Below are 22,659 nucleotides of genomic sequence, written 5' to 3' on the forward strand. Positions count from 1 at the left end.
ACCGTGTGTGCTTTCTCCACAGTCACTAATAAATCCATGCTGGCTTTTCCTGGAAGGTCACCCAGCCAGTTTGCTGGAAGGCCAGAGATCACTATGGGGCATCACCATGTGGTTTGGATTTTCCCCTTTTCCCTTCTCACCAGGATGGCAGCCTGGGGTTCCTCTAACCACAGCTCAAAAGCTGCTGCTCCAGCGTGGTGTTTTCTCCCAAGGAGGTGGTTTAGGTTTCACAGGCCCCTCCTGATGGGAATTTGAGCAGGCACTAAAAGTAGGGCTCCTTGTGTGCCGTTGTTATCGGTGTTATCTGCTCCGTGGGGAGCAGGAGCCGCTGCTGGGGCGGCAGGAGCCCCCGGGATCTGCTCCAGGCAGCCCCCACCTCCCGGGCTGAGTCACCAGCGGGCCCAGTGCGTTTGCTGCTGGGGTGACGGCAGCTGTGAGTCCCAAAAAAAGCCCCCAGCACTGATGGTTTAATGACAGGCGGATAACACAGCCCCGGGAGGACTCATTCCGCGCATACCTCGGTGCTGTGACTAAGCCCCTGCTGGGCTGGAGCAGCCGCAGCCTCCCCGCGTCACCCCGGCCCTGGTGTCACCAATTCCGCAGGTGCCACCAGCCCGAAGTGCCCATCTCCAGCCTTGTTGCATGTTTTATGTTCCATGTCCACCGAGTCTGTAATTAAGGATCTGCATCCCCCAGCCGTGAGTCTGGAGTGCAGCGAGGGCTGGTGCTCCCCAGCCACAGCAGCAGCCCCCAAACCAACCCCAGGATGGTTCCGGCGCCCTCGGCCCCTTTGGGTGCAGGTCACCCCAAAGGCTGGGCAAAAGAAAGGCAGCTTGGCTGTTAATTGTTAAAAGACAAGTGGGAAAAACATCCCCAAGGTTTCACAGCTTACTGTGCCCTTCCCTTGGCATCCCCAGTCTCAATTTCTGGACTTTAATCTCCAACCTGTCGTTTATTATTTCTGTTTTTAACTGGTAATATTTGCTAGGAAATGCAGTGGCTGCGTCCCTGTGGCCGCTGCTGGGCGTTTATCTCCTCTCTCCTGGTGAGGAGCTGATGGATATAGATCCAGGCAGCTGTGTGACCTTTACAGTCTCGCTCCGAGTCTGGGGACGTGGATGTAAGATTGTTTCAAGTCATTTTGATTTTATTACAAACCAAAATACTTCACATTCAATGGTACCTCATGTCCACAGGATAATGACTCTTGGGGAACAAACAACAACCCGAACCTCAACGCCTCAGACAGATACTGGTGCAGCTGTAGCTCAGTTGGGCTCTTCCACGAGATCCCAAACTTGGGAGCATCCAACACCCCGGCTGCTCTGGCTCCCGGCCTTCCTGTGGGATGTCATTCCAGCATTACACCTTAGCAGGAAGCTGTCTGACAAACACATCACTGTGCGAATAACACCAGGCTGCAGCTGCAGAGAGCCATCTTCACCATCCACCTGACTGCCAGATCCCAACGTTTGGGACTGAAGCTCCTGGATCAGCTGATGGCACGGGGGCTGTGTTTGAGCAGTGACTTGTGGCACCTCCTCAGGCGTGTCACTGGTAACTCTGAGGGAAAAAACCCCACAAACAGGAGCTCCTTCACTCCTTTTTTTGTGGGAGAACATCAGGGTCCCGAGAACCTTTTCATTCCTGTTCCCAAGAGCTGCAGTGGCTGCAGCTTCCAGCCTTCCCAAGGAGCAGAAGACTGCAATTGAAGGATTATATTTAACCTGACACCCCCAAATGACAGGGGGAGCGGCTGAAGCTCCTTGCTTTGTGCAGAGCCCTCCTGCTGGGATATGTGCTAATACCACATAAAAGTCACAACTGTTGAGGAGCTTCCCTGCCACGTCCTTTCCCATCCTTTATCACAATTAAGTTAAAAAGACTGGACCACTGCAAGCTCTATTTTTACACCCTTGGGCACGTGCTGTCGCCTCTGAAAGCTGCTGCTGATTTAGGAAGGAACACAAGGAGGGAGGGACTGCATTTCTATACCCTGTACTGCAAAAAGTGTGACCGTGTCCTTATTCTTTGTCACCACCAGCACAGGGGTACCGTGATCCTCTCTGCAGCCACAGGAGGTGTGAGGAATGAATGCCCATTCACGTTTAAGATCAGCTTATATGGCACATGATCCTTCCCAGCGCTGCGAGGCAGAGGAATCCTGACAACAGCAGAGTCAAAAGGAACCCAGACAAATGTCAGCATTCATGCAATTTAACAAAGCTCCCTACTTGTTTTTACAAAAAAAAAAAAAAGGAAAAAAAAAGGAAAAAAAAAAGCCCCAAAAGGTTTTGAACAAAAGGAAATGTCCTTCATTCAACACTGGTGAAATCTTTCAGCGCTGTCAAAGCGACTTCAAAGCTTCTCCACATCTGCCTGCTCCAGCCAAGCACTGCTGCCTGTCCTCAGGCCTTTGTGATGTACCCTTCTCTGATCAGGAAGTCATAGATTTTCCTGGTTTTGTTCACATCAATCTTGATGAGGGCTCGAGCCTGCGCCAGTCTCAGGCCTCCCTGTTTGTTGCACTCGTTCACTAAAGCAGCTTTATATTCCAAATAGGCTCCAGGGACCAGCCTCACCATCTGACAGAGCTGCAAGACAAAAGGTGAAGTTAATAAACACCAGCTCTTGTCATGTTCTTCCATTCCCAGAGCCCTGCTGGGGGAGGAGCACGGGGAGTGTTTTCCTGAGAACACTTCCAGTGTTTCTTTGCACAGGGCAGGCACACGGGAATGCCGTGAGGAGCTGTTTGGATCCACAGGTAGGGAGGGGAGGAGCCTGCTGGCTGCTGCGTTCAGAAACATTCCTGATGGAAAAATAAAGGAGGAGGATGAAAGCAAGCCCTGGGCTCGCAGAGCACAGCTCTGAGTGTGCCCTGTGTGGGCGTTGCTCCTTCCCAAGCCCGGGAAGCACACACGCCAGACTTGGAAGCAGCAACTGGGCTGGCTGGCCAGGAGCCAGGGAGGGCATCTGGCTGCTAATCCCCTGCAGACTCAGGCTCTAATACCTTCTGCAAAAGCAGCTCCCCCTCCTCAAGTCTGGCATGGAAGCTGTGCAGGGAAGGCATTCCGTGTTGGAAGTCTGGTAAGGAATGGCTCTGCACGGCCCCTGAGCTGTTTGGCTGCACAGCTCCTGCTCAGCTCCCAGATTCCAGCTGCCTTCCAGGAGCATGGCATTGCTCCTGCTGGAGAAACTGTCTGTCTCCTCCCTTTAATAAGGAAATGCTTCATGCTCATTCCTCACGGATAGGAAATTGCAGAATTCCTCAGCCCTCAGACTTTCTGTCTCAGCTGACCAGGAAATCAGATTCCACACGCACACTGATGTCCTGCCACCATTATTCCCGTGCAGAATGGAGCAGAAATGCCAGTTCCACACGGAGCCAGGAGCTGATTGCCAATGCTGCCAGCTCCAGCCAAGGGAAACATGCACACAGGGGAGGCTGAGGTACAGCTGAGCTTCACGGGCACTGCAACCTGCCCGGGGCAGCCTAAGGACACCTCAGCACTTCTATGAAGAAATAATAATCTCTTGTTTCAATATTGTTCACTGAATTAAGAGGACAGGCCTGCACTGGGCTGAAAAACAACCGGTGTTCATTAAGAAAAATTAACCCCTTTGCTCAGCCCAGCCTCACAGAGCAGGCAGGGAGATGGATGTGGTAACAGCACCAAATAACACCCCGGTGCTCTGCTCCTCTCTTTGCTAAATCAGTTTGTGCTGTGTGTGTAGCACAGGAGACTAAGAAGCCAACTGGAAAACCGGAGTGATTTCTGTGAGAGAGGAAGAGCAGTCAGGGCCCGTGACTGAGGTGACATTCACAGCTCCCCAGGCAGCCCTGTGCTGTGGAGACACAGATTGTAGAGACGATCCTTCCACGCTTTCCTCACCTCCTTCTCCTTCTCGTTGAGCTTCTCGGTGCCCGGCAGGCCGGTGAGGTTCAGCGGCGGCGCGCTCCGTCTGCCTGTGAACGGGAAGGAAGAGCTGCAGCAGCTCGGAGGGGCTGCTCCTGCCTCTGGGAGGGGGCAATCCAACCGAGTGTTTACAGACAGGGCTAGTGAGGGCTCAGCACAAAGCGCTGCTGATGCCACTAAAGGTTTGGTTTTGCAACTGGAAGCTCTGCGAATGTTGCGTGAGACTCGTGAGCTGCTGGTTTTTGGGAGGAACTGCAAGACAAAAGCTTTGTGTCACACTGGCATCAGGCACCCTGACTACGCCAGCTCCAGGGAGGGTGTGCCAGGTGTGCTGAAACCAGCACCTTGTAAGGATGGTGAGACTTTTTATTGGCGTGATTAAGCAGCCAATTTCTCTCTGGCATTACTGACGACTTCATGAGGCAGAGCTTTCTTCAAATGCCTTTAAATACCATTCGGGTGTTGCAAGGCAAATGCAGTTTGGGGATTGATTTTTTGTCTGTTAGGATGAACAGTTCTGAAGGAACATTTATCACAAGCTCATCTGGTGTTTCTCACTTTCACTGTTGTTTCTATATTATTATATAAACAACAAGTTACAAGGTATTGTTTACTTTGCTGGACGTTACCTGGCACAGCCTGAACTTTCACAAGGGCTGTCTGCTTGCAGGTTTGCTTTTTTTTCTAACAGTTTTTTTAGTTTAGTGGTTTTTTTTGTTTTTGTTTTTTTTTTTTCAACTTGCAGAGCTCAAGACAAAGTTTGGGTTATTGATTCACACTGGAAAAAGCCTCTCACCCTGTGCTGTGGGCTGCATATTTAGCTCTGTTAGACACGGGTGTCTATCCCAGGATAACTCCCCAAATTTGGTGAAGTGATGAGACCTTGGCAAAAAAAAAAAAAAAATTGTTTTTCCCAAGGATCCTGCCCTGGCCAGGTCCTGCCCCTGGCACTGGGAAGTGTCTGTGTCTCCTGGGCATCTGCAGGAACAGAAGGGATCTGGCTGGGTGTGAGTGAGGAGCCTGAGCAGAGGGAGCTGGGGGGCTGGGGAGAAGCTGGAGTGTGAGTCTGTGGGAGGTGTAAAGGAAGTTATTTCTCAGCACTGCTCCCCCTTCCCATGGCATGGGGCCACTGTGCTAGGAGGGACATGACAGAATTCAGTTTTACTCTTTTATAAACCCAGAAAATACCACACACACACACACACACACAAACTACATTAAATAAAACATATCAAGGCTGCAAAGTCAAGAGCTTAGAATCTAGGAGTGAAGCATTAATTTGCCCTCTTGTACATTCAGAGTGATGCAGCCTTTAATTAGAGCCACGTGGCAGCTCTTCCCCAGCATCCCTGGGCAGGATGTTTGCTTAATTAGCAACTCTATGGTATTCTGTTTGGGTTTTGCTCCACATGTGATGCTGCTTGTAAACACTGTGAGCTATCCCAGCTCCACAGGCAATCCCCTTCATGGGACACTGGATCCTTGACAAAAAAGGAAGTCCATCCCTCATTCCAGACCTTCAGCTGGAAGACACTGTCCTCTCTTCATGGACTCTGAGATACACAAAGCTGGGTTTTTTTTTTTTCTCCAAAATACCAGATCTCAGCAATCACCAAACAGGTTCAGAACAGTCTGCAGTGCCCTGACTCACTGCAGACTGACCCAAATTTGGGATCCTGACCCAAATTTACCAGGAAGAAATGAGGAAAACATATAAACCCAGTGTCCACCTCCGAGAGGTTTGATTCAAGTGGTTTAACAGCATCCACATAAAAAACTGGGAGTAGGGACAGAGCCAAAGCCATTTTGCCTGGCACCATTTAACAACCTTGTAGTAAAACTTTATCCCAGTCTCAGTCACCCCATGACCTCAACAAATGGAATGGGAATTTATTTAAATCTTGTTCATGAGGACCTTGACTGACCCCTGAATCTGTCTTTACTGGCGCTGAAAGAAGGTGGGGTCCTCTTGGTGGAAAAAACCCTGATTTGTGCTTACAGACTGTGAAAATTCTTTTGTTGCCTGCCTTGCTAATGTAGCTTTAGGATGGGTTTTGACCTCTGGTCAGAAAAATCTAGAAATTCAGCAAAAAATCCTGCAGGATATGTGAGAGGAATGACTTGCAGATTGATGTGATGTTGACTTAAGCAGTGCTTAACAGTGAGGCTGGAGGACTGACACTTTGGCTCTCGAGAAAAAGTCAGAAGAAGGCTGTCAGAGAAATATTACTGGGTTTTGGCAGACATCATCTAACACTCACCTGTAGTTGAAGGAACTGGTACCGTGGGAGTCAGGCCAGAATCACTGAAAAGAAAGGAGATTTTCAAATTGCCTTCACGGTTTTTTTAGGAATAACTGCATGTGTTGGCCCTGAAAGTGCTTCTTCCACAACTTGTAATAATTATACAATTCAACTTGCATAACCTGAGCCCTGACTAGGAATCAACAGGATTTATAAATATTTAGTGTACCCACATTGAAAAATATGTCTGAAACCTGTTAAAGAACCCAACAAAGAAACGTGGAGGGGCACACAATTAAAAATCCAGTGGAGATTGAGTGGGGAAGTTCCAAACCATCTCCTGCACACAGGATGCACTTCCTTTAGGTTTGTTCCTTAAATCCAAGTGCTCGTGCAGGGTGATGACACATTAATAATGCTGCTACATCTAAAATCATCTGAAATATTTCAGGCATCAGCTGTGCCCTCATTAATATCCATAAAGAGCTCATTTCCCTCCGTGACTTTATGAACAGCAGCTCAGTTCCTGAAATACAAATTTGAGAAAACTGAGGGGTTTGAGTCCCTCCTTTGCCTGCACTCAACAAGCACTACTGCTGTCACCCACTTTTCTGCCCTCCTGAGTTCTGCAGGCTGCTCCCACTTTGATAAACTGGGGAAGGATTTGTTCCTATCAGGCAGGAAAACGTTGGATGCAAACTGAACCACAGAACCCCAGGAAGGTTTGGGTTGGAAGGGACCTTGAAGCTCATCGCGTCCCAGGGCAGGGACACCTCCCAGTGCAGCAGGCTGCCCCAAAGGCCACAGCAGCTGGATGGGGCACTGCCAGGCTGGCAGCTGGCTCCCTGGGCACCCCGTGGCAGTGCTTACATGTCTGCCTGGCGGCTGAGCCACTGCTGGCAGGCGCTGCTGTCCTGGATGTACTGCAGCACCTCCGAGAGCATCGTGCGCTTCAGCCGCTCCTCGTCCCGGCTCTTCTTCAGGTGCTCGTAGGTCCGGGCACCTGTGGCACACACACAGCCTGCCCTCACCACCTGCCTCACCCCAAACACTCCACACTGGCTCGTCCCTGCTTCAGCAGGTATTGGGAAGGTCTCTGTGTCCAGCCCAGCCTCTGCTGTTCTCCCTCGTGGTGACTGCTTGGCACCAGAGGGGATGGGATTCCACCCTGCACCCTTCCCCCTGGTAATTTCAGGCCAAAACCAAACAAAAAAGGTTTCCATGCTCTAATTCCAGGATGAACCGGGCCATTTGGTTATGTGGAGGTCTTAGGCCTCTCTCCAGATATCACAGGTGTCGACAGGCAGTGAAAGTGTCCCAAGATAAAGTCCTGAGACCACTGTGCTGTGACATAAATATTTTTAACTGAAGCTTTTGCAAAGTGCTGCCCAGAGCAGAGCTGTGTTAGACACTGTGACCTCCGGGCTGATGGCTCAGATCAGCTCTAAACCAGCCCAGCTGGACTGTGCATCATTGCTGAAGCCTTGCTCAGCTCCAGAGCCTCTCTGACCTAAGTGCCTTTTCATTCAACACATCCTGAATGCTGTAAAATCATCCTTCCCTTCCTTGATGGATGGGAATGGGCTGAATAATGCATCAGGTACTTACTGCAGAAATTGGTGATTCCTGCTGCTCTGTACTCCTGGAGTCTCTTTATTTCCCTGCGCAGCTCAAATTCCACTGTTGGACCCCACGAGGTGGCAGGAGGGAAAGCCAAAAAAGCAAAAGTGGGTCAGTGGGGTGGACTGGCAATGTGGCTCTTTGTTATCTGCCCGCACGGGTCAGCTCTGAACACACAAACCACAGCCAGGGTTAACCTCCCTCCACAAGATGTCCATATCTCTCTGTCCCCATGCTCCTTGGCCACAGATTTCAGCTGGTTTCTAGAATTTCTGTGCTCTGGAAAGGCATTTTCTCTTCATGCTTTGCCAGTCCCTTTGCCATACCCTGGACAAGGCAAATAACAATAATGTGGGATTTCTAGGAGGCATTTCAATAGCTCTGAGGAACTGCTCCAGCCAGGCTCCTTATACATCAAATATTCTCTTGGAACTATGATTTTCCTAGCTGGACCTTCCAAAATTTTTCCTTGCAGACAATTTTTTTCCTGCAGTCAGGAAGATGAAATTATGAAATGTTTCTTTTGCTCAGAGATATTTCCTGTCTGTTGCTTTCATCAGCTGCCTTCCAGCACTGCTCAGCTTTACAGGGAGCAAGTTTCCCTGTGAATTTATTTCCTGCTGCTGCTCAGGAGACCTGGGTAGTGCCTGTACCTGCCAGGTTCACCTGAGGATCTGCAGCCACTACAACAACAAAAGCAGGTTCCAGGAGCAGCACTCCCATGCAGGACTCATGACTTTGCAGGATCATGCTGTTGGTATTTCACACTGGCTGTCCTGAAAACACTTCGTAAATGCTTTGTTCTTTCTAATGAGCAACAACTGTCCCAGTTTAAGTCACAGAATGAAGCAGGATGTGGTGACTGGGACTGGAATCTGCCTAAATGCAGGGCTGTGGGATGATTCAGGGATGGAACAATGCCTCTCCCCTAAGGTAAGGACATAATGACCACTGCACTATGTAATTATGTGACATTAAGTACTTTAACGTGTGTCTTTCAAAGAATTCACTCTGCTGCCAGCTCCCAATCTCTCCACACAGACATAATATAGGGATTTTATTCTTCCCCAGATACAGAGTCCCAGTAAATAAACAGTGCTCTTTAGATAAAAAAATATCACCTCTAACACGTGACCAGAATGTTCAGCCAGCTGCAAACTCAAACAAAGAGCTCGGACACAGTTTGGTGGAAAAAACCCACCGGCTGCTCATTCAGCACATCAAACCACAAATGCATTTGCTCTCCTGAGGTAGGAAATAGGGAGGAGGAGGAGGAAACCCCCCCCAGGAGAGGGCTGTGTGTGGGAGCAGGTGCTGAGCCCGTCCTGACTCACGCGCGTGGCTCTCGATGAACTTGTCGTGCTCCAGGGGCCCCAGGATCCGGGCAAACCTCCTCATGGTCTCGTAGAGCTCCTGCACCTCCTTGGGGTAGCGCCTCTCCAGAACTAGGGGGGCAAAGTGCCACACGTCAGCACTCCTGCTGCCAGGAGAAAACACCTCTCTGGGGTCTGCCGTGAGCCCCAGCCTCGGGACTGCCTAAAAATCCACATTTTGGCCTTTTTGGTGCCACAGCTACAAGCTGCTGAGTAAAAAGCAACAGAAGTTACAGCCCTTCAAGTCCTTAAGGCATAAAGGGTGATGTTTAAATGTTGCTCAGTCATTTCTCGCAAGTGTGAGGTGCACTTAAAAGGCCTGGGTTTCACCTTCCCCCTTTTCCCCACTCAGCAGAGCCCAAAGTGCTTCTGAAGAGCAATTTTCAGGCAATAACTAAAACACTGGGCTGGGAGAAGTTAGAAGCAGACGGCTGGAAACAGCTGGGGCAGGAAATCTGCTGGAATTCAGAACATCTGAATATGTTCCAGTATGAACAAACCACCCTGGTGACCTGGAAATGGTGAATGTGTGAAGCTTTGCCACTTTGAAGTCAAGCAGTCACACCTGATACTCACTCTGAAATTTTCTGAGGTTGATCAGGCCATGATCTCGTATAATTCTGGAAATGAAAGAAAATCATATTAATAAAGGCCATTACTCCTGCATTGCCTCACAAACACAAAGGCTTCAGAAGAAACTTTGATTTAGACCATCAGAGGAGTCTAAAACTAAACATGAATGAAATTTCCATAAGCCCTGGGCTGGCTGGAATGGAAACATGATGCAGCGTGTCTATAATCAGGGTAAATTCTGGACAGTGGTGTGCATTAGCACTGAGCACAAAGGGAGCTGCAATCACTTTAAAGGCTGGAAATTGCTTCTTTAGGCACAGATTTCACATCTACAGCATCTTATAACTTGTCCTTCCAAAATCAGAGGTAATGAATGTCTCATGAACATCATTTCCAGCTCCAGAGAGAGACAAACTTCCCCCTGCTACAGCACAGGGCAGAGCTGCACTGTAAATGCCACCAGGGGCAGAGGAGAAAGGCATTTTTCCATGGCAGCCTGGGTTTTAAAGAGGTGATGGAGGTGACTCTGGGCTTGAGCTGCTCCTGCTGGGAGCGGGGAAGGAGCAGAGGGAAGCAGGTGCCTGATAAATCCCTTTGTCACCAGAGTGAGCAGTGCCACGTGCTCATTGCTCTGCGGTGAGCAAACAGGACACCACAGAGTTGGGCTGGCAAGCTCAGCCCAGAACTTGCTCTGTAAATCCACGTCATTTCCTCTGCCGTGCCCAAAACCTTCCTGTCCCGTGCAGAGTCACCTTTCTGACAGTGACATCAGCACTTCTGTGCCATTTTCCAGATTTTTGTCCCATCCTGCTGTTGAAACATCACAAAACCTGACACTGGTGTAACCACAAGGGTTATGGAGAGCCCTGCAGCACTTCCCTTTAGTATGACAAGATTGATCATCATGGAAATTACAGCACATAAATACTTTTTATTTATGAATTATAAAGAACCAGGTCAATCCTTCCTGTCACTCAGCAGAACTGTGTAGTTTTATGAGAGGGACTGGAGCAGCCTCACTTCAAATCACTAATCCTTCCAGTATGGAGTAATCCAGCAAGATATCATTTTAAATATTGAACAAAGTACTTCAAAGTTATAATAAAACTTAATTTAATTAATAGATTGAGTCATTCTAGAATGCTGTCAAATGAGCTGAATAAATTATTCAAGCCCACGTCAGCAACTGAGTTATCTTCAGTGTGGAAAACTAACTTAGGGACCACTAGGATTTAAAAATAATGATGCAAATATTTCTGGGGGAAAAGTGGGGGTCCAGCAATCAGTCCCAGTCTGGCAGGATTTTTCTGAAGCAGGAAATGAATGATGTGTAATCCATCAGCATTGCACGGGGAAGGAAAGCCACAGCCACTGCTTCGGAACTCACTTTTTGCGTCTCTGCCTTTCCTTTAACCTGGAATGATAGATATCTACAACTGCAATCTTCAGGGCTGCAAAACACAAAGATGAGAGAATTCATAAGCAATCACTGCAGGAGGCTGAATTTCAAGCTTTTATGTTCCCGTGAGGCTGACCCGGGTAAAAATCCTGAGGCAATTTTACAGGGGCATCAACTCAGCGCAGTCCTTGCTAGCTGGGCAAGGCTTCCTTTGCTTCCTCCTGCCAAATTCATCACTGAACACACTCATGAACCTGGGCAGCTCTGAGAACTCCTCTCCTCCTCCTTCTCGGACTGTTCTGCTATCAGCAAATATTTGTTCCCTCATCCATGCAACAGCCAAGTTTTCCTTCTCCTGAGAAAAGATTTAAGGAGCTGAGGTGTCACCTTTGGGCAAAGATGTTTGCCCAGGACAGGGAACTCCAAAAAGCAGACACAGTCCTGACTGTGAGGACTCAAAGCAGCCTTTGCTTCGGTTGTTAGAGACATCTGGAAGATTCCAGCTTGTTAACTTCCAAACTTATCTGTCTGCCAGCAGAACAAAGCACAGCTCAGGACAATGTGAAGAAGCCCAGGGAAAAGCCATGCTCATTAGGAATCACATCCTTCCCAAAATCAAACCTGTCTGCAGCCTGGCTGAGCCACTCACAGAGCCTGCAGCTCCTTTTTCCTGCAGCCTTTAGCTTAATAAACTTTTTTTTTTGGGTAAATTCTTGAAAGACGAGATAAAGAGACACATATCACCTTCCCCTCCCTTGCTCTGTTAGATAACACACAAACTGTAGGTCATTAAACGAGTGTAGAGGTGGCTGATCGTCAATTTTTTTTTAATTTAATTTATGTTAATAATTTCCATGTGCTCTCAGAAGGAAGAGGCTCAAGGCTTGGCAGTGGTTTGGAGGCTGTGACACAACAACCAGATTTTGGAAAAAGGGGAACTGGGGTGGCCCAAGGGGGACATAACCCAGGATCCATTTCTCTCTGCAGTTACACAAAAAGAGCAAAAACTGACAGTGGCAGTTTATTGATTGTACTCTTGGATTAATAATTAATAATGCAATTAAGAAGCGTGGTTCTGTGTCTGTCTTAAATATGTATGTAGGTGTAAACACCAGGAAGCCCCCAGCCTCTGGGAAATTCATCCCTGCATCCCTCTGGGTAATCAAATTTCATTAGAAAAAGGACAAAGCCCAAAGGCTGTGGGGATTCAGGAGCTTGAGCCCAACAAAAAACCCTTCAGTTTGTCCCAAATTGCTCTGACCTGAAGCTAGGAGCAAAGGATTCTGTATGAGCTAGGAGGGGTGCTGCAATATTCCTCCTTGTTTTTCCAAATTTCTTGCATTTTCCAGCATCACTGTGTATTTTCATAGTGAGGGATTGAAGGTTCCTAATTTAAGAACGAGCAGAGACAGCAAATTCTCCTTCGTGCTAAAATGTGGGGACGAGAAATTGGGAATGCAGCAAGTTAAACATGAATGAAATCCATTAGGAAGGGCTGGAATTGGAGCCAATTTACAGAAAATATTTTTGTAGTTTTGAAACCCTCTGCAAGCTCAGCCAACTTGTTATTTTCTGGGGTTTGTGTGGGCAGAACTTAATAAGTACATGCAGAAACTGCACTGGAGAACCTCTATAAATATCACAAGTAATTATGCACCTCTAACCATGGAGTTTTGATGCTTTCACCTGGGTGCACAATATTCCAAAGAAATGACGATCAGCTGGGGAGAGGAAGGAACAAACGAAGGGGAAAAAGGGAGCTTCTGCTCCCAGTGCAATGAGGATTTGCTGCCACATGCCCTTCTGGAGGGGCTTTTGTTTTGAGCAGCCAGATTCAGCCAGGCCAGGCGATGACCAAATGGGGAATGCATGAATAACTCTGCCTGTCCCCTGCCACTCATGGAAACGAGACAGGAGATGCTGGGGGAATGAGAATGATCTGCCTGTGCCTTTCCCCACGGGTTCTGCAGGGAGGCAGCTGTTTGTGCTGCTCGGGGCAGATAATCCAAGCTGACCCCGTGCTCAGTGTCCACTCTGGGCTCTGATAAGGCTCTGAAGGCCCCACTGATAGGCAGCAATTCAAGGCTCCTTCCTCCACTCCAAAAAAAAAAGAAAACAAACCACCAAACCAAAACCCCAAATATTTTGGTTTCTCCAGAGTGTGTCCAAAACAGTTTCTTTGCTTTTCATTCCTCTCCAGCCTCACTTGGTGCGCAGGAAAGTTTGTGGAACACTAATGAGTGAGAGCTTTGTTCCACGGAGAGAACCTGCCTTGGCAGGAGAGGCCCAGATAATGGGAAGAATGCAAACTAATCCCAGTAAACAGCCTGTGGGACCAGTGTGTGCTGGGCTGGGGACAGGCTGAAGGGCTGCAGTCCAAATTCAGCCAGGCTGGAGCAAAGCAGGCAGCAGCTCTGTGCCTTTGGAGCGTGGCAGAGCCTCCAAGCACAGCAAACACTGTGCTCTGTCAGGAGGGACACGGCTGCCTGGCAGCTCAGCATCACATCCCCCTGCCAGTTGCAGCCTATTTCCACTCACTCCTCCTGAATCTGTGGTTTCAGCAATTGCTTTGCAGTGTTAGAAGTGAAAAATCATTTACATGAGAAGGGGGAAAAAAAAAAAAGCTGGGAAAAAGATAAATTACCAACGTTCTAATTCAGCCTGATGAAAACTTGTAGTTCATGAAATATTCAAGCACTGTGGGCTGAATTAGGCTTGTAACTGGTTGGTGCTTTTGATCTGTCCATTATGTTTTTGTGTAACTGCAATAGATATTTGCATGCCCCTACTGTACTGCCAGCACTGAACAAAAGAGAGTAATTCCAGAATTTAACTGAAATGTGAGAGATTTCATATAATTTTTGCTATCTAATACCAAGAAGTGACTGAATGATGTCTGTGACTTCCTGTGAGGTGGGAAGAGCTGGGGAGGCAGCAGGTACAGGTCCTGTGTTCCTCATAAAAGCTGCCTGGGAGCCTTCCCACCTTGTAATAAATAGCATTTCCTTGTGGGAACACCAAGAACTTGTTTAGAGTGACACAGGGAAATCTGACAGGTAAAACACATGAGATAAAGCTTTAAATATAAATATCATATAAAAGGTATACATCAGAAAACAGAGTTCAAGCAGCTGAGATCCAGAACTTCTTAAAAAATAATCTTTACAAAATATTATGGAAAGCAGAGTGGGAGAAAGGGAAGAAGGGGGAATTCCACTCCAGTGGAAGCACAAATGTTCCTGTGGGATGTGCAGCACTGAGCTCTGGTGCACCAAGAGAAGGAAAGAGAGACCACAGAAACTGTACTGGGGTGTTCCAGGGCCCAGCCTGAGGGACTCGCAGAAAATGCAATATAAAAGCCATTTTCAAAAATTAGTCTTGAAGCCAGTGAGGTCTAACCTGTGGCAGGAAAACCAGCTGAGGATTTTCTTCCCCACCTGAGCCTCAGTCTCGGCTGTGAGGCCCCGTTTGGGTTTCTCTGGGTTATAAAATGTGTTCAACCCCTGGGTCACATCTTTTGTCACATTTTCACTTTCACCCAGGCTGTCTCACAGCCCCTCTGCCCATCCCCAAAGGAAAAACCTCCTTAAACCTCCCCTGCTCTCAAGAGCCCCGTGGGCTCCACAGCTGGGCTGCAAAATTCTCCCAAGCAGGGTGGGCAGCTTTAAAACTGCAGCTCAGGGAGGATGTGGCTCCTTCCTTTTTTTTTTTTTTTGTATTAAATGGCAGGAGTGAAAGATCTCACTCCAAATTCTTCAGGAAAGAATTCCCGCTCTCCCCAAGAAAAAGGGGAAAAGCTGGCTGGAGCCTGGGGTCCATTCTTGCTTTCACTCTCACGTGGGCAGATCTGGGACAGCTGTGGGGAGGCAGAAGCCAGAGCTCCCGGGCTGAGAGACCCAAAATGCAGCTGGCCACGCTGCACAGGCTCTGGCAGGCAGAGCACACCCAGCAAATGCCTGGCATCTCTTCCCAAACACTGGAGACAACTGAGGGATGGAGCAGAGAGCCCCCAATGAAATTACGGGGTCAAAACGTCGCGCAGACGGGGGAAGCATTTCTTCACACGACGCATAACGGAATTGTGAGCTCCTAATCGGGTTGTGGAAGCCCCTGCTGCAGGATGTGCAGCAGCACGAGCAGACCCAGCTCAGCAGGAGTTGGCAGAGCTGCTGCAGGACGGGAGCTGGCAGGAGGCAGTGCAAGGGGAGAGCTGCAAAGCCCCCTGCCCTCAACGTGGACCTGTCATTCGTGGGCAGAAGCAGGAGATGATTTTGCTTTTTCGGTTCAGCAGGACCCAGAATAGGATGAAGCAGCAGAGAGCTGGCAGGAGGAGCCCCTGCCATGGCCTCCAGCCAGTTTCCCCTCAATAAAAGCTGAAAGGGGAGAGGCTGACACAGGACTCAGGACCTGCCCCGAGCCAGGGCAGTTTGCATTCCTAAAGCTCCTGCGTGCACTGCTCAACTTCAAACTGGCTTTTTTAACTTTGCCAAGCCTGTCTGTACGTAACAGGGATTTGTCTGTCTCCAAGGGATGCAGAGGCTTTAGCTCAGAACTGCCTGACACAGATGGCAGAACTCTGAGGCATAAACACAGGACTCTTAAACCCTGTGTGTACTTACAAACGTGGGGAAAAGCAGGATCTTTTCCTCTCCACGGATTAAAATGTCACTTTAGTAATTCCTGTTATTTCATGTGATTAAGGCAGCATGTTCACAGAAACTCAGAGCAGGAACTGGCCTCATAAAATCATCTTCACAACAAAAAGGAAGTTGTCACACACAGCTGATGCTACTCTACCTCAGGCCATGCTGAACATATGAAAAATCACACAGCTTCCAGTCCAACACTTTTCATGTGTTTCACATACACCACACACCTCCCTGCTGCCTGCACGAACACCCACCCTGATAGATTTAATGCATTAAAAACCCAAACATAAACCCCATGCATTAGAAGTGTATGTTCCCTTTTAAAGTGTGTGGAGAAAGAAAGGAAAAGCAGCACAGGCATCTGAAAGAGTTTTCAGACTGGCTACAAAAATGTGGCACTTACCATGCAAAATGTCTGAATCATCTTCTACAAAATCAATATCTCTCAAATCCCACTCAGCATAGTTGTCAAACTCCTGTTCAGGGGTGATTAATACACGGTCACTAACGAGCACAAAACACTGCCCTCAGGTTTCAGAACATGCAGGAGCACTGGGGACAGAGATGTTTACTCAGACACAGGGCAAGAGGCTCATCCCTGAGCAACAAACAGCACAGGGCAGCTGCACCCGGGGGAAATGTGTGTAAAGGTGTGTAAAGGTGGGTAAATGTGGGTAAATGTGGGTAAAGGTGTGTAAATGTGGGTAAATGTGGGTAAAGGTGTGTAAATGTGGGTAAAGGTGTGTAAATGTGGGTAAATGTGTATAAATGTGTGTTAATGTGTGTAAATGTGTGTAAATGTGTGTAAATGCAGCCCATGGCTGCAGCTGGAGCAGGATGCTGTGACAGGACACTGGGAATCAGCCAGCTTTACCTGGGGTAGAGGTGTGTAAATGTGTGTAAATGTGTGTAAATGTGTGTAAATGTGTATAAATGTGTGTAAATGTGTGTAAATGTATGTGTAAATGTGTGTAAAAGCTCCCATGGCTGCGGCTGGAGCAGGATGCTGTGACAGGACACTGGGAATCAGCCAGGTCATGCCCCCCTGACTGGGATGGGACTCAAACATCACCAAGTCCAACTCCTGGCCTGGCTCAGGACACCCCCAGGAGCTCCCCCGTGTGCCTGAGAGCCTTGGGGGGAATTTCTGGGGGCTGATTCTGCTCAGGGGCACAAACCCAAGGCCCTGTGTGGCTGAACTCGCTCCTCCACGGACAGGAGCAGCAACTGGGGCCTTTTCCATGCCCAAAGCAGATCTCCCAGGAGGTGACTGGAGCAGGCTGCGTGCTCCCCCCAGGCAGGTGACAGTGCTGGAGCTGGTCCTTTGGCCCAGCAGCCAATTCCTAGTGCCCAGCAGGGCCACCCCGGCCGGACAGATGGACATCTGGACATGTGGACATCTGGTGGCAGCAGCATGTGCTGCAGCCTCTGGCCCTGCCCTGGCTCTGCAGGCCACCAGCGCCACCTCGGGCAGCAGAGCCCTCATTAACACAGAGCTTTAATCACCCGGGCAGGGATCCTCGAGCCAAACCACAGGACTGAGAGCATCCCTCTGCCCCGTGCCCTCCCCCGATGCTCTTACACCAACAGCGAGGACAGGCAGGGCCCAACGGGGGTGTGTGAGCTGAGCTGGCACCCAGCAGCAGATTTAAAACGAGAGGAGAGTGTTTCTTACCTCCACAAAGTCAGCTCTGGCTGGCATGTACCCAGCCATGTCCCTGGAGAGCAAGGAGTCAAAGGTGGGCCGCGGGGGATCATCAGCAGCTGCAAAAAACAAAGGTTTTCAGCTGTTGAGTGGGGCTTGAGATGTTCTTTTAAGGAGGTGTAAATAAGTGTTTATTTTGCGGGAAAAGTGGGAATAATTAGCTGAAGAAAAATACCCTGATTGGGCTTTTACTCAGTGCTATAGTCAGAAATAACAGAGTTCATCCAGAGAAAAATGCAGCAATCTGAGATCTCGGTAGTACTCTCAAGAGTCAAGCACAAATTCAAGGTAATAAACAGGCAATAAAATCTAAACTTTGCATTTTGGAGCTCAGCATCCCCCTCTGAACCTCTGCAGATCCCTGGGGCTCGGCGTGCAGGTTCCTTTGGTTAACAGCAGCAGCAGTGTTAAATCTGCCTTCTTCTGGGGGCCACTGACAGGGCTGCAATTAAAGGCAGAGAACTCCCAGTTTTTACAGCGCTTCCCAGCTGAGGAGCTCGGTGTTTTACAGACAATAACAGGCTGAGGCTCACGAGGCACTCGTGCAGGAGCTGAGCTTTGCGTGTCCCACGGCACAGATAAAGCAGGCTGAGGCACAGGGAGCTTGTCTTGGCCCAGGGCACATAAAAATATCAATAACAGCCAGGGACAGAACCAAAATTGCCCAGTTCCTACTGTTTAGCTCTAACCACTTCAGTGGGAGATGTAAAGCTCCAGCCAGCCAGCCACTGCCTCGCCCAGGGAGCTCAGGGAGCAGCTGCCAGACTGGGGGAATGCTAAAGATGTGAAATGCAAGGAAAGCTGAGAATTTGCGAGCTTGCTGCAGACTTTTTTAACAGGCAGTTTTCAAGGGAGAGGTGTGAAATCAGCATAGCCGAAAGGAGTGATTTTATGGCAAATTAAATCAGCAGCCAGGCCTGGGACACAGTGTGTACACAGAAATGTGCACAGGGGCAGAGGGAATGCTTGGAGGCAGAAATCCCTCTCGGCTCCCTGTGCTGAGAAGCACACTGCTATCTGTGCTGAGGGAGCTTTGGGGTGGGTAACAATCCATAAAACACCCACAACCTCTGCTGGGGTGATTTCTGTGTGCAGAGGAACTTCTGCTTTTGTGTCAGAGCCTGTTTCCTGCCTTGCCCATGGAGCAGGCAGCCTTGTCTGTGTGTCTGACACACCCAGGAACCCATCCAGGGCGAGGAGAACCCTGCTGCTGACACCCCCCAGGGCAGTTATCAGAGCAGGTTATCCCTCTGGCAATGATCTGTGGTGCCAGAGCTGCTGAGCCCGGCCTCGGCAGGGCTGCACACTCACAGTGGAAGGGAATGGCTGTCTCGTGGTGCTGAGCCTCCTCGGCCTGCTTCAGCTTCAGCAGGGTGGAGGCAAACAGGGGGTTGTTGATGAAGTGCTTCATGTAGTGCTTCTCACACTCCTCCTTGGATTTGGTGCACATCTGGTTGGCCACGTCCTGCCTGGAGTGGGGAGAGGGGGAGGCTTCGTGTGAGCACCACAGAAATGTTGGGGTTTTAAACATTTCTCCAGGGGGAAAAGGTAATTTTGGACAGGAGGTTGGTTGTGTGCAGAGAACTGGCCTGTGCTGGCGCCTGAACTCACATTCTCTGCACCAACACTCACATGTTGCTGCCAGGGAACATTTTTGGGTGCCCATGAACAATGAAATTCAGTGATTTCATATGGGAAACCCTCTGGCTGGTGGAATGTGCCACATCCCTAACAGGCTTGAAATTTACTGATGTTATTGGAGAGCCTTTTACACATTTTCCTGACTCCAGGTAATGGCAAACTCTGTAAGCAGTTATCAGTCCTGCTTCTGACTGCAACCTCAGCTCTGCTTCTGTGAATTCTGGGGTTCTGCACTTTAAACACAACTATTTCTAATAAAGGAGGAGACAGCTGATGAAAACAGGATCTGGTACTCCATCCTTCCTGCAGCTGCTGAATTAGAGTCTCACCCACAATAAGGCACTGAACAGTCAGCGTGCACTGATGAATTCAACAGTGAGATCCAGGGAAAAGAAAGGAAAAACTGCTCATCATTGGCTGCAATTGGCTGGACCACAGAACTCTCACCAGTTCCCAAACCCACAGTCCATCACAGCTTCCAGGAGAGACATCTCCTCCTGAGCCGTCCAGTTGGGGTCCAGGACAGGGAAGTCAGATGTCTGGAGAAGAAAAAGGAACAAACTGTGATGCTCTGCTCCAACCCACCTCAGAAAGGGCAAGGAAGTTCTGAACCACGGGGTGACACAGGAGATAATTCTGGCAGCTTTAAACTCCCACAAAACCTGGTTGAATAATTACTGGATTGCTTAGGGCACCAGCCACAGCAAACACTGGTACGTGATGTACCCAGCTGTAATTGCCAAGGTTGTACCATGAAACGCAGAGAAATTACTGGAGATATAAGAATTATTAATTTGGAGGAAGAAGAAACAGCCCAGAGAAACAGCAGGCAATGCACCTGGTTAAAGGACTGTCAGTCTAGTGAGGAGCATTGTGCTACCCAGGCACACCAAAAAGATGCAGCTGTAAGTGGCTCCACTACTCCACTCTGCTCCAGGTGGATATTTGGCTTTTTTTTTAATAGTTTAAAGCCTCTGAATCAAAGAATTGCATCACTCAACCTTTCAGTGTAACATGAGTAAGCAAGGCTGCCTCCCTCCTGGGAGAGCCCAGGTGCCACCCAAAAGGAGTATTTACCATTATCTCATAAGTGTGATCACTTTGGTGCTTCTTGTACTCAAATCCTCGGGTGAAACACTGCAGAACAAAAGACCAGAGCCGCGTTACTTCTGCCCTGAGAAGATTTTCACTGGGTCCCTTTCTAAACCCCCATTCTCTGCCCACCTGCCCCGTGTCTCAGAGCTCCACCCTTGGTCACTTGCCTGTCCCTGAGCAAGCAGGAGCGCTGGGGAGGGCAGGGACAGCCTGTGGTGGCCCTGGCTGGCTCTGCCAGAGCCCTGGGAGCTGGCACTCACCTGCAGGCACAGCAGGAAGGGAGGGGGCCCACACTCAGCACACTTCACGTAGGGCTCCGTCAGGTACGAGGAGCAGCCCCGGCACGGGGGCTTGTCAAAAGGGTCACCTGGGAAAAGCAGGGGGAACCTCCTGTCACACAGCACGGCTTGGGCAGCCCCTCAAGGCACCCGAGCCCAGCCCCAGCAGCTGATGGCTCTTGTGGGGCCGGCTCAGGATGAGTCTGTGGGTCTTAAACGAAAATTGTGCAACAAAATGAATAGGGTTGTCAGGTTATAATGGCTTCAGACTCAAAGAGAGCAGGGTTAGATTGGAGAATTGGGAAAATTCTTCCCTGGGAGGGTGGGGAGGTGCTCAGGGTGCCCAGAGCAGCTGTGGCTGCCCCTGCAAGTGTCCAAGGCCAGGCTGGATGGGGCTTGGAGCAGCCTGGGACAGTGGCAGGGCATGTAACTGGATGGGCTTTAAGGTTTCTTCCAACCCAAACCAGTCTGGGATTCCATGATTCTGACTTTTTCCAAGGAAACGGATTTGAACCAGCCCAATTATAAGCAGAGAAAAACCAGACAAAACTCACACTGAATCATTTGTGTGAGCACCAAACCACGTCCCCAAAGTGCCACATTTGCACATTTTTTGGAGCACTTTCGGGGATGGTGACTCCAAAATCCCACTGCTCCAAGAACTCCTTGTACCATCAGGTTTTTCCTGAGCAGATGTGGGATTTGTCTGATCCATCTGATGGCACTTACTGCTGAAGGAGGCCAGGCGCTCCATCCCTCCCTGCTGCTGCGTGTGCTCCTCGGGGGGACACCCGGCTGGCCCAAGCACCCACAGCGGGAGGGGTCCCAAAGCGTGGATCCCAAAGGGAATTCTGCCTCTCCCGCAGCCCTCGCGGCGGGGATCCTCCCGGGCTGCCCTGAGCAGCAGCAGAAGGGCTTCAGCAGCCTGCAGACCCCATTCCACAGGGATCACAGTCCCCTCTCTGGCTGTGGGGAGAAATCCAGCACGGAGATGTGGGGTGACGGGGATGCAGCCCCAAAGTGAGGAATGGATGTGTGAGAGCTGTGCAAGGAAGTGCTCTGCACCTCCCACTGCCCCATACCCCAATCCCCACTCCCCCACATCCCAGTTCCCATCCCCCATATCCCCATATTCCCATTCCCATATCCCCATATTCCCATATACCCATCCCCATCCCCATATCCCCACATCCCCACATTCCCATATCCCCATATCCCCATATTCCCATCCCCATCCCCATATTCCCATTCCCATATCCCCATATTCCCATATCCCCATCCCCATATCCCCATGTTCCCATTTCCATATTCCCATTCCCACATTCCTGTTCCTATTCCCATATCCCCACATCCCCATCTTCTCATGCCCACATTCCCATGCCCATTCCCATCCCCATATTCCCATCCCCATATCCCCATATTCCCACATCCCCATATCCCCACATACCCACATTCCCATCCCCACATTCCCATATCCCCATATTCCCACATTCCCATTCCCATCTCCACATTCCCATTCCCATATCCCCACATTCCCATCCCCATATCCCCATATCCCCATCCCCATATCCCCATCCCCATATTCTCATGCCCACATTCCCATCCCCACATTCCCATCCCCATATCCCCATATCCCCATATTCCCATTCCCTTCTCCCCATCACCGCCAGGCGGCGCCCCCGCCCGGCCCCGCCCCCTCCGGCCCCGCCGCGGCCCGCGAGGCTCCGTGAGAAGCGCGCGCGCTCCCGGCGCCCCGCTCCCCCCCCCCCCCGCGCCGCCCGCACCCCGCTCTCCGCGCTCCCCCTAGCCCGGCCCGGCCGTGCCCCGGTGCTGCCCGTCGGGGGCGGCCTGGGGAGCCGGGGCCGCCGCCGGGGCCGCCTCTCACCTCGCTCGGGGCGGCGGGTCGGGGCCCGCGCGCGCGCTCCCGCCCGGCCGTGCGCACGCGCCGGGGCGGGGCGGGGGCCGCGCGCCCCCTGGCGGGCACCGGGTGCGCGCGCGCGCCGCAGGCCCCGCCCCCGCCCCTCACGGGGCCTGAGGGAGCCGGGCCCGGCCGGGACGGAACGGCGGGACCGGGACAGAACGGCGGGACAGTGACACAGCAGGGCACCGGCACACGCCCTGCCTGCCCGGGCTCCCGCGGGGAACAGCCCTGAGCCCCTCTGGCCG

General features: G+C 50.3%; 1 protein-coding gene across 2 annotated transcripts; it reads right to left on the reverse strand.

Moving 5' to 3' along the window:
• Positions 1–1,126: 1,126 nt before the first annotated feature.
• Positions 1,127–22,435, reverse strand: TADA2A (transcriptional adaptor 2A). Of its 2 annotated transcripts, none has more exons than XM_038158297.1 (16): positions 22,379–22,435; positions 21,223–21,455; positions 20,476–20,582; positions 20,198–20,257; positions 19,568–19,659; positions 18,791–18,948; positions 17,450–17,538; positions 16,178–16,250; positions 11,114–11,177; positions 9,730–9,773; positions 9,115–9,225; positions 7,769–7,840; positions 7,031–7,163; positions 6,179–6,222; positions 3,894–3,967; positions 1,127–2,594 (listed from the first exon to the last, which is right to left on the reverse strand). In XM_038158297.1, exons 2-16 carry the CDS (start codon positions 21,245–21,247, stop codon positions 2,409–2,411), a joined length of 1,332 nt encoding a protein of 443 aa, XP_038014225.1. In that variant the 5' UTR covers positions 21,248–21,455; positions 22,379–22,435; the 3' UTR covers positions 1,127–2,408. The 2 variants fall into 2 exon arrangements, with proteins under 2 accessions (XP_038014225.1, XP_038014224.1); XM_038158296.1 differs by having other exon boundaries at positions 21,223–21,459; positions 22,379–22,432.
• Positions 22,436–22,659: the final 224 nt, after the last annotated feature.

The sequence above is a fragment of the Motacilla alba genome, chromosome 19 (genome assembly GCF_015832195.1).
Source record: "Motacilla alba alba isolate MOTALB_02 chromosome 19, Motacilla_alba_V1.0_pri, whole genome shotgun sequence".
Lineage (NCBI taxonomy): Eukaryota > Metazoa > Chordata > Aves > Passeriformes > Motacillidae > Motacilla > Motacilla alba.